General features: G+C 30.7%; 1 protein-coding gene across 1 annotated transcript; it reads right to left on the minus strand.

Annotated features, from left to right (window-relative positions):
- Window positions 1-5,967: 5,967 nt before the first annotated feature.
- Window positions 5,968-7,849, minus strand: LOC129902651 (uncharacterized). The gene is made up of 2 exons (XM_055977999.1): window positions 7,401-7,849; window positions 5,968-7,095 (listed from the first exon to the last, which is right to left on the minus strand). The coding sequence occupies exons 1-2, from the start codon at window positions 7,666-7,668 to the stop codon at window positions 6,374-6,376; spliced, it is 990 nt and encodes a 329-aa protein (XP_055833974.1). The 5' UTR covers window positions 7,669-7,849; the 3' UTR covers window positions 5,968-6,373.
- Between the last annotated feature and the right edge of the window lie 4,256 nt (window positions 7,850-12,105).

The following is a 12,105-nucleotide window of genomic DNA, read 5'->3' on the forward strand; positions in this document are numbered from 1 at the left end:
TCATTAAGTATCATTTAAGTAAAGCGTATTTTTAATTAATGATTCAAAAATATAAAATCCCATTATGTTAATTAATCTCTATATATGGATCAAGTAATATTGGGTACCAAATAATGGAAAAATTATGTGAATAAATATATATATATACTAGTTAATTAGTTAACATAACTATAATTTAGCTAATTTATAATTCGCCATTAATATTTAGCGTTAATCACGGTTCGAGTTTGTATAATTTGCACATTTGTATAATATAATATAACTTTTGTATAATGTAATTTTGTATAATATAATTTATAAAACTGTTTAAAATTCAGATGTTTCTGGTTGTATAAATTCTTTATTTCGAGTTTATACAAAAATAACTCAATTATACAAACGCACTCGCGAAAAATAGCTCGATAACTAAATTCACTGTATTGCTCTGTTCGTGGTTTTCTGAAGTTCGTCAAAACTCCTTTTGGTGGAGAAGTCGGCTTTCTGTTGCTAAGTTCTATTTACTACACGAAAAAGGGTAAATCTTCTTTAGTTTTTTTTTTTTAATTACTCATGTTTTTTGTTATCCAGTGAATGTTGAGTTGATTTGTGATCTCTACTGATTCTGATTGCTCCTAAAGGATATGTTTAAGTCCAAATGACATTTGTGATTCTTGTTTTGACCTTGCTGCCTCTCGTAATATGTATTCCGTTTCAAAAAAAAAAAAATGATTTTATTCTTGTTTATGGTCATCTCGAATTTGTAACTGTGGCTTGCCTAAGCTTCGGTTTATTCATTTATTAACAGCCATGATACTGCTTTGCTCCTGTTCATCGAAATGGTGTCTGTATTTTGTCTCTAACACGTTAAAACCATGTATTTTCTTACCCTTCATCTCGAATCCGTTTATTTAAATGTTGTTTTGACCATACTTTGCTTGGTTCCGTTTCTGTGAATCTCCATAAGCTTACTGGTCCAAGTTGTTAACCAAAATGTTGAAGTCTATTTGTCTTGCCCCTTGTGTTTTGTTTTCCTTTGAATGAGTCAGATGTTCTCTCGAACAGTTTCGACAAGATCATGGTTTGAAACTTGAATGCTACTTTTACTTTATTTGTATCTTTAGTTGTTTGTCCTTGATAAATTAGATTAGGTCGATGTAATTATAGATTTATTTCGTTATCAGAACCATCTTCTTGTTCTCTATTCAAAAGGTGTTTACTTTGGTTAAAACATAGTTGTTTAAGCTTAGTTCTGTTAAAGGCTCCGGTTTTGTTATTTAATCCTTGCATGCTTCTCCCTGTGATTCCAATTTTTTGGTTCATATGTATGATAGTTCAAGTGAATCCTTTAAAAATTACTTGCAGTTGTTAAAATTATGTTCCATCCTATGATGCTAGTCTACTTCATGCCCTTATTTTCCTTAGGTGGCTGTTTATTTTTCACTTTTCGTAGATTTCTTGCTTTAGTTTCTTCAAAATAAATATGTGGTATTAACTTTGAGATAAGATTATCAAGTGTATGATTTGATTAGCTTGTTGTGAAGGAATTTATTCATTTACTGATCTATTCTCTTTTTCCTTTTGCTCTCATGTGACTCTCGGTGGAGTCCAATTTGGACTCAAATCTCATTTCGAAATGGGCCATGGAGGCCCTAGTTTCTTTTCGAGTCTGCCCCGTAAAAAATGGAGAAAAATGGACTACATATAGGAAAATATACGGTGGTATACAGAAATTGTATATACTGTATACACGGGAGAAAATGGGCCGAAAGCCCCCAATAATTCCAGCAGCATTTGAGTCAAATGGGCCAAAGCCCATCTATTTTTGGGCAACCCTTTTGTTAGAGTTAGGACAGGAGTGAAATTGGGTCTAAAGCCCTAAATGCAGGTGACCCAACTACTTAGTCAAGACGTACAAAAACTAAATGTTGAGCCAAATTTTTATATTTTCATTATTTTATTTATTCATATTAATATGGGTTGTAATAACTTAATTTTCTTATGTTTATTTTCATTTTCTTAGATATCCTTTCAAATCAAATGAGTTTAAAGTGTTTATTCTTTAAACATATTTCTAATAGCCAAATGATATACATTGTTGGATAATCGCATGTTAGCGGCTATTTTAAGTGCTAAAATCTTTTCAAAATAGTAATATGAACTTCGTATTCTTTTCTCTAAATTATTAAAACTTGTTTCTGTTTAAGTCTCTTAAATTAAAGTTTTCTTAGTTTCTTTAAAAAATTAAATGACGATTCCTTTTTAAAGTTGATTTTTCTTAAAAAGCTAAATCAATTTTAAACCCCGTCTTTTTCTCGACATACCAGTGCCACTAGATCTTCAACAAGGTGAATATTCTCGTATTCCATATATACATGTTCCTGCGGCTCGGATGGAAAAACAACAATTATTATTAACCAAGAAAAATAATTCGTCGTAAAGACAAGATACACTTGGACCAAAAAACTTAGTGCCCAAAATATTTTGATTTTCGAGCACGGGTTTGTCGATAAAAAAATTAAATAAATTCAAGTAGAGTTTTCTCGAACATATCAATAAGCTCTTCCGTATGAAGAAATGATTCATCGAAATAATGAGTAATCATTGATATCGACATATTTGAGGTCGCAAAATGCTCGGGAGGTCCTCTATTTAATCATTTTCCTTCTTCTTGTTGCTGGATATCTTGTTTGTACACATCTTCTTCTGATTTCCCGGCCTCTAGTGAATTATAGACATAGTTTGAAAAGGTCGTAGTTCGAAAAGGTCAAATCTTTAACGAGCCATCATCTATGATTGAGTCGTGAGAACTTCTGGATAGGTATCCAACATCTGAATCGAATTCTTTCCAGCTAAAGAATCTCTTTCTAGTTGGGCTGGAATAATTAAAAGATTATCTAGAAGAAATACGAGGTTCCGCTTCTGGTGGCAACATGCGTGGTCCCATTCCAAATTTAGAAACCTAGGTAATAGTATCCTTATCAAAGAGCTAACGAAGAAGATGAGCGGAAGGCGGACTGGCTTCTCATCCGCATTGTGCCAACATTCAACATTTTTTGTCATGTTTATGAAAAAAAGTACAACTTAAAAAATTCAAATTGCATGCCCAAATAAATTTTTAACTTTAAAATCAATATAATTTCAAATCATGTCCAAACGGGGGCTTAGTCTCTATACATATTGCTCAGCAGTTGCTGCTCATTGCCTTCTGTAATCAGCAATTGATTTAAATGAAAACCAAACAATATTGATCACTTTATTTGAATATTTTATAGTTGGAGGTGGAGTTGTTTTTTGCCATACATTTTGTAGAGAATATTTAAAATTTGAACATACTTATTCAAAATATAATTTATTACCGCCATCCTCCACTCCACTCCACCCCAATTTTTAAAAATTAGAAAAATCACCCAACTTGACTAATTTACTAGAAAATACAATCAAAACCGCTCTAAAATAATAGTTACATAATACCACATATTAGATCCCATATACCAACTACTACATACTATTTTAAACATTCTTTTATTTTAATTAAAAATTTTAAAGTTAGAGTTGAAGATGGAGTTGTGTTTGGTTATAACTTTTGCAATAATTTTTGATTGTTTAAATATACTTTTCCTAAAAAAACATCAAATATGATTTGAACATTAAAATAATTTTTATAAAAACAATAAATTTAGGATAAAAATTGAAAAAGAAAAATATAGTAAAAGTGATAAAAGTGAAATAAGATTTTGGGTATTTTTCAAATTTCATTTGAAATATAAGACCAAACGTTAATTTTTCAAATAAAGTGAAAACAATTGGAAAAAGGAGAAGAATTATCATGGTCAAACGGGTCCCATATATATAAATGACCCCACTAAAATTATATTTCATATTTAAATCATTTTTTCTATGTTTTAGGAAAAGTACATTCAAATATTATTTGCAAAAACTATAACCAAACACAACTCCATTTTCAATTCCAATTTTAAAATTCTAAATAAGGTAAAACATATTTGCAATTATATGTAGCTCGTATATCGGATCTTATGTATGACATTATCCGATTATTTATTTTGAGATATTTTTCGAGCACATTTGATTGTATATTTTAAGTAAATTGTCAAATTAGGTGATTTGCTATTTTTTTTAGAAATTGGGATATAAACCATATTTAGAAAAAAATACATTTAAATTTTAAATATTCTTTACAAAAAGTATGATCAAACACAACTCCAACTCAAACTTTATAAATTTCAAATAAAATAAATAAGTAATATTTAATTTTCATTGTCAGATGCCCACTAAAACTTCGTGTATAGTTACAGTAAAAGAGATAGAATTAAAAAATATAAATAAGAAGAAGATTAGTTTACTCAAATTTCATTACCTGATAAATTCAATCTATATATTCTTAAATTACGTGTATAAATTTAATTGTTCTATTTTGAAAGATAAATAGTTTAGCGCTCACACTGAGATTAGGATAATTGTGATATTGCTTTAACCTTTTGATCTTTATTCCTAACTTGCTTTGATTGTTTTTCAAGATGAACTTATTACAGTGATGGCTAACAACAACTAAGGCAACATTGATTTATCCCTTAACGACGACCAAGCCGGTCAAGATTTGGCTAGCGCACTGAAAGATGTATATATAATAAATCATATCATTAGCGCACTGTAATATTGTCTTATAATATACAAACCTTACATTCTACTCTTCTTAAATATATGACATTTCTTGAATTTTGGCTTTGGTTATTACTTTATTGAAAGAGAGTGTCTTAGCCTTATAACGTCATGTCAATGTTGTATAAATAGTGTATAACGTATATATATGATGTATAACTATGTATCAAAGATGCATATACATCCATATACACTATATATAATATTTATACATTGCAGCAATTCATCATTCTCATGAATTGATTTTTTTCTTCCAATTTCGACCAACTCGAATCTCCTTTAATCAATCCTAAATTTTAGATATGAGCTCCTCTTGATTTTCGTTTCTTTTGATATACCATTCACTCGAAAACGATTTACATTTGTAGTAAGTCGAATTTCAAATTTGAGCATCGATTCTCTACAATGGAGGATTTCAATGGACATCCAACTCAAATCTCTTTTAAATCGTCCCAAAACTTAGATATTAGTTCATCTAAATGTTTTAATTCTTTTGATTATGATTCGTGTTTGCGGCAAGTCAAATTTTAAAATTTGAGCTTCCCAATATTTTTCAAGCCAAACAACAACAAGCTCAAGATTACCCAAGTGACTGGAGAAGATTTGAGTAGACATAAACATGATTAGTTAATTACCGGATGATCATTCTCTTGATTAGTTTATGACTGAATGAAGATTCTCAATAATTAGCTGATAATTGGACTATATATATATATATATATATATATATATATCATTTCGAATAGTTATAGGATAAAATTCATTCCCTTCTCTCTATTTATGGCAGCCACAGGGGGTCTCATAATTCATTTTTTCAAAGTTGATAAAAACAATCGTAGCTATGGTTCAAATTTGTGCCCTTTTCACATGCCAAAAGTTGACATTTGAATCAAATTTATTCGATTTTTTCATTTATTTTTTTTAAAAAGGTAAATGTTGTTTAATTCAACTTTAGCATTTGTTAGTGAAAGAAAAATGAAATCACGGGAAATGCATTTGACACTTTAAAATAATCCCTCTTTTCCAAAACTACTTAAAATTTTCAAATTTAAAATTAAAGTACTTCCGCATCTCATTTTAACTGCCGCTTTAGATTTTTCACACTTATTAAAAAAAATATATATATTTATAATTTGCTAAGTTATGTTCGACTAATTTTTACTCTTAAATATTGTACACATTTTTTCAATGTTAAGGGTGTAGCTGGAAATAACCCTTAACTTTAGTGTTAGATTTCCTAAAATGATAATTATTTTGAAATTTTCGCCAAAACGATAGTTAAAACGGAATAGACTCGTATATTAAGGGAACACTTATCACAAGAAAATAATTTTATAGTCCTTCACTAAAATACATACAAACACACACAAAAAAACTGGAAAATTGAAAGAAATTTTCTTTAGCTAGAGTATACACAACGGTTCTGCACTCCCGAGAATCAAATACCAAAAGCTCGATTCTTTAGAGTTCAGAAAACCAACACAAACTCAAAAATAATTAAGAAATCCAAACACCAGAAAAAATATACATAAAGCTATCGGAAGAAAATTATGTAAGTAAAAAAACAATAAGCTTGAAGTTGATCTTGTAAGCTGGTCCGATCTATTGCTCTTTCCTTTTTCTTATGCCTGTTTCGCTTTAGGAGTTGGTTCACAAGTACTAACATTTGTAACTTGATGTTATTTGGAAGGCTGCAATTTCTTAACTGACGCGTTAATTATCTTTTCCAGCTTCGACATTTAGCTAATTGATCTCTATTACCACCCACAACCCATGTCTCCTTTGCTATATCTGCAGAAAATTTGTGGAAATCATTCCCATATCTCATTAAAATTAAGTTTTCGTTTTTCTTATTGTTTTCAATTCCTTCCATTGTTGATTTCTCTTTCTTTTCTTCTTCATTGTCCTCCTCCTCCTCCTCTTCTTCTACTTCTTGTTGTTTATGTGTTTCTTGAAGCCAGCTTTTTGGGGGAGCAGAACGACAACGCATGAGTAAAAGTGCATTAGGTGGTGGCACACAATTAGGAACATCATCATCATTATTATTATCGCGCTTTGTTTTCTGGTTTTCATCTTGCAAAACCATGAACCATTTGGAGAATACAGTTCTTGAAGCTTCTTCTTCTTCATCATCATCATTGTCATGATCATTCTTCATTCCTCCTTCTTCTAATTCATCCTCGTCGTCTTCCTCCTCCTCGTCATCAGAAGTGATGTCATGAGCTGTTGTTGGAAATGAACCAAAGCATCGAAATTCAAACCTTATGTTACGAAGACATGTTAAGAATTGCATTACATCTTTCTTGATTCCAATTGCTTCCATCCAATTAGGACCTTTCTTCTTTTGAGCCTTTCTGTTGTGTAACTTCTCTATTTCTTCCATCACTGATTGCCAATTCTTGCATGAGCTGCCCTCCTTTGGCCTTACCTTGATCTGCCCTGCATATACAGACACAGTATAAATTCAATCTTTTTTGTTCAAAACATAGAATTTGTACTAAAAACAATCTTTTACAAACTCTTCAAAAATGTTGTCAGATCAACATGCAGCTAGTGCAATTTTGAAAGGTCCAAGCAACATATCCTAAAACTATGCATTAATTTATACTAGTTATTTTCTCGGAAAATAACATTTCTACTTGATTTTAATTGTCAAGCAGAAAGTGACTTTTCGAGATAATAATTATTAGTTTGAGTAACCAACATAGAAATCTAACTCCTAAAACTATACATGTGTACAATACCTGCACAAGTGACTTTTGGTGAAGTGGGCTCTGAGATTATCTCTGAATTCTTGGATTTAGCCCAAAGTAGCGGACTAGATTGAGCTGGAACCCCACCAATTCTGGTGCTAATTTTCTTGAGATCATGATTGTGGTGGCGTTTACTGGAATCTGAATGTCTTGCTGGGCTACATATTGGTTTTGGCATAAGAGTTAAATGGGCTCTAGATGGAAAACAGACTAAAAGATCTTCTGAAGGAGGTCCTTTCCCTCTTCTAGTACCTTTCATTGTGTTTTTTCTTTTGTTTCTGTCTTCTTCTTCTTGAATGATGTTTAAACTATTTTGAGATCTTTGGGGTTTGAAGAGGTGTAGGAATGATGATCCTCGGGGACCTTTTTTTTCTTTCTGAATCTTGTGCTTTGAAGAATGAGTTTTTAAAAGAGAACAAGGAGGGGAGGCAAAAGCGCTTTCATTTACTCCCTTAGTTTAATTTATGTGATATAATTTAATTTAACATAAAATATAAAAAATTATAATTTAAAATAAGAGATAAATTTTATTTGATTAAAAATCATTTTATTAAATATAAAATAATTAATTTTAAATTAAATTTTTCTGAAATATAGAAATGTATCCTTCATTAAATTGGGAAAGAGGGAGTATTACTTTTTGTTGATGTGCTTCTCCCTTTTACAATCTGTTTGATGGTGCATTTTTCTAATTATCCACCTTTTTGCTCTCTCTCACTGTCAAATGGGGTCACAAGTGTGACCTTCCTTTCTTTCTTAGCTAGTCTACTTTTTCTCCAACCCCTTGCCTAACAACTAATTCTTATTATTATAAAGAATGAAAGACCAAAATATAATTGAAGAAGAAAAAAAGAAAAGTTACGTTCAAAGGGATAATAAAGAAAGGAAAAGTTTAGATGCCCACGAGCTTTGTTTCATGATCCAATCATACCATCAACTTGTGAGACCACGCCAGCCAGCTTAGGCAAGGATCATGCCATAGAGCTATTTGGCCACAAATTCACTCAACCAAAAATATGCATATTCCAAAGTCCCTTTGCTTAAAGAACAATTCTATTCATGTGCATTGCTTCTTCTTTTTTTAATCTGATTCTAATTTAGTAGTTAGTACTAATAATCTTTTTAATACTATAAGATTCAAAAGTATTTGATATGTCATGTACATCTTATTTGTTTTCTATGACTACAAAATTCCATAATCATATTGATATTTTTTTCCGTAATCAATCAAATTAAGACACAAAATAAAATAGAGAAAGAAAGAAGGATGGCCAGTTGGACACCTACAAGAAAATAAGAGCAATAATGTGATGTATGAAAAGGCATGTCAAATTGATCGAGAGGAGAAATGCAATGGATGAGCAACGACGCATCTTAGTCCTTGGCCCTCTTTGCCTAGTTATTGCAATGATAAGTGGGAAAAGGATGAGGACTTCATAGTGACACTTTAGTCATAATTGAACTATATTTACTTCTAACAAATTGATTGAGAGTTTTTTTTTTTTTTTGGGGGGGGGGGTTGTGGGGTGAGGGGTGTGGGGGCGGGGGATGGGATATGAGAGCAGGACTAGTACTAGTTATACTATATTTAAATTTACAAGTCTAATAAAAGAAGTTCTCGAAGTGTCTATAGTCATCGTTGCTAAGGTACTTGCAACAATAAATTACGTGAATAATTAAATATATACTAGTTAATTAATTAATATAATTACAGTTTAATTAAATTACCGTTCGCCACTAACTTATAATCATAATTACGTGGCCCACATTCAAAATTTGTATAATTCGGCTCCCAATTGTATAAATTTAGAATTTGTATAATTTGATTTCTAATTGTATAAATTCAGAATTTTCCTAATTGTATAAATTTAGAATTTGTATATGCTTGTCCTAGCTTGTATATAATTATCATGTTGATACATTTGATTTGCATAAGTTTTGAAAAAATTCTAAATATATAAATACAGAATTTGTATATACTTTTCATGTTTGTATATTGCCACCTTATTATACAAACGGAAATACACATATAAAACGAAACTATAGCTATAGAGCGTAATTAGACAAACTATTGCTAAGGAGCATAATTAAAATACTTATAATAGCTATTTGTGAAATTTCCTCAACAACACCTATTTTATTGTAAGGTCGTCTAAAAGATAACTGAAAGTAACCGCTTATATTAATTAGTGAGAGATCAAACAACTTGATAAATTAGATAATTAATCTACTAGAACAATTTAAAATTTGTTGTAGCGTGCTGCGTACAATTCTTTATATTGATAATATATATATATAAGTTAAATCCTTCTTGGTAATACTTACAAACTTATCTTTTTTCACATAACAAAAGAGTTGTTATTAGGAAGAAGTGGATGTTCCACTAACTTTTCTTTCACTTATTTTTTCCTTTTTTTTCCACCTCCATTGTCCCCCTATGTTTTTCTCTTTTTTCTTTTTTATAAATTGGCTTGTTTTACAATGTAAATGAAGATAGATAGATATAAAACTTCCTCTCTTCTGTTTTGCTTTCTTTTCTTTTAATTCTCTCCTTCTTATTTTGTTAATTTAGTGTATTTTATAATACGTTATCAGCACGAAACTTTAATTTTTTTCCAGAAAATTTAACTCTTATATCAGGTATATCTACTGAAGAAATTTAATTTTAGTTGTCTTTGTTATTTTTAAATTAATTTTCATCATGTCAAACTTGGAGTTTATGGCAGTTGATATTTCTGGCAAAAATTATTTATCATGGTTACTTGGTGCTGAAATCCACCTTACCGCTAAGGGTCTTGGTGATGCTATAATCGAAGGAAATGAAGCATCACGTCAGGATAAAGCGAAGGCTATGATTTTTCTTTGTCATCATCTAAATGAAAGCCGGAAGGTTGAATACTTGACAGTGAAAGATCCATTTGAATTGTGGAAAGGTTTAAAAGGGAGGTATGACCACCTCAGGGCAACGGTATTGCCAAAGGCTCGTTATGAGTGGATGCACTTATGGTTTCAAGATTTTAAAACTGTAATTGAATATAATTATGTTATATTTAGAATAACTTCCCAATTAAAATTATGTGGGAAAACTCTAAATGATGAGGACATGTTAGAAAAGATACTAACTACTTTCCAAGCCTCTAATGTGATATTAGAGCAGCAATACCGTGAAAAAGGTTTTCAAAAATACTCTGAATTGATTTCATGCCTTCTAGTGGATGAGCAACACAATGTTTTTTTAATGAAAAATCATGAAGCTCGTCCCACTGGAACTGCTCCGTTACCAGAAGCAAATGTGGTAGAAGCACGTGGCGAGTCTGAAAGAAGACAAAATAAAAATCAAGGCCACAATAATGTGTGTGGACGTGGAAATGACAGAAGATGATATAATAATCGTCGTGGTGATGGTCAACATAAAAGGGAAAACAATATGAGTTCCAAAGTGGCCCTTCAAGAAGTAACTGTCATCGTTGTGGTATGAAAGACCACTTGAAAAATGAATGTCGGACGCCTGAGCATTTTGTAAGGCTTTATCAAAATTTCTTCAAAAGAAAGGCAAATGGAGGTGGTGCCTCTTCTTCTAATCCTCGGATAGTCACACTTGGCGTTTGAAAATAATGTTGAGGCAAGACCTTCGCATAATGATAATATTGAAGCAAATCTGGCTTTGAAGGATAAAAATTTTAATGACATCAATGATATTACTCATTTGGAGGTTGAAGACTTTTTTAAGGATTATAATTGATGTTTAATTTCATTGTATGATTTACAATATGTTGTCATTTTTTAATGTACTTTTGATTATCATGTTTTTATGTTTATATATTTAAAATTAAAAACAAAAAAGAAGGAATTATGTTTTTTCTAGAAATATTGTTACTTATTTTAACTCTTATAATATATTTTAATTTTATGAAGATAAATAAATTTCTCAGTCTTCAATTAGATTCAAAATGAGTAATGGAGATATGTGCCTTTTGGATAGTGCCACAACTCATACGATATTAAAAGAAAAGAAATATTTCTGTCATTTGATTATGAAAAAGGCCTATGTCAATACAATATCCGATAGTACAAAATTGATTGAAGGCTTGGAAGAGCAGCCTTATTACTACCTGGAGGAACTATATTGGTAATTGATAATGCATTGTATTGTAGTAAGTCTCAAAAAAACTTGTTAAGTTTCAAGGTTATTCGCCAAAATGGTTATCATATTGAGACTGTGAATGAAAAAAATATTGAATACCTTTATATTACTACAATAAATACGGAGAAAAAATTATACACAAAAAATTACCTACACTTTCTTCTGAATTGTATCATACAAATATTGGTACTGTTGAATTACATGCCATAATAAACAAAAGGTTTGGTGATTCTAATGATTTTATTATTTGACATGTCCGGTTGGGCCATCTCGGTTATAATATGATGCGCAGAATTATTGAGAATTCACATGGACACACTTTGAAGAATCAAAAAAATCTTCAATCTAAGAAATTCTCTTGTGTTGCTTCTTCCCAAGGAAAACTGATTATTAAACCATTAGCAACTAAGGTTGGGATAGAATTCCCTGCGTTTCTGGAATATATACAGGGTGATATATGTGGGCCAATTCACCCTTCATGTGTACCATTTAAATATTATATGGTCTTGATAGATGCATCTACAAGATGGTCACATGTGTGCTTATTTTCAA

This window comes from Solanum dulcamara, chromosome 9, assembly GCF_947179165.1.
Source record: "Solanum dulcamara chromosome 9, daSolDulc1.2, whole genome shotgun sequence".
NCBI classification, from domain to species: Eukaryota; Viridiplantae; Streptophyta; class Magnoliopsida; order Solanales; family Solanaceae; genus Solanum; species Solanum dulcamara.

What these genes read in the sequence shown, in the direction of transcription:
- LOC129902651 (XM_055977999.1), bottom strand. Translation starts at nt 7,668, where the DNA reads ATGAAAGGTACTAGAAGAGGGAAAGGACCTCCTTCAGAAGATCTTTTA. An exon ending in ACCAAAAGTCACTTGTGCAG is followed by an intron (nt 7,096 to 7,400) that starts GTATTGTACACA and finishes CTGTATATGCAG; the next exon opens with GGCAGATCAAGGTAAGGCCA.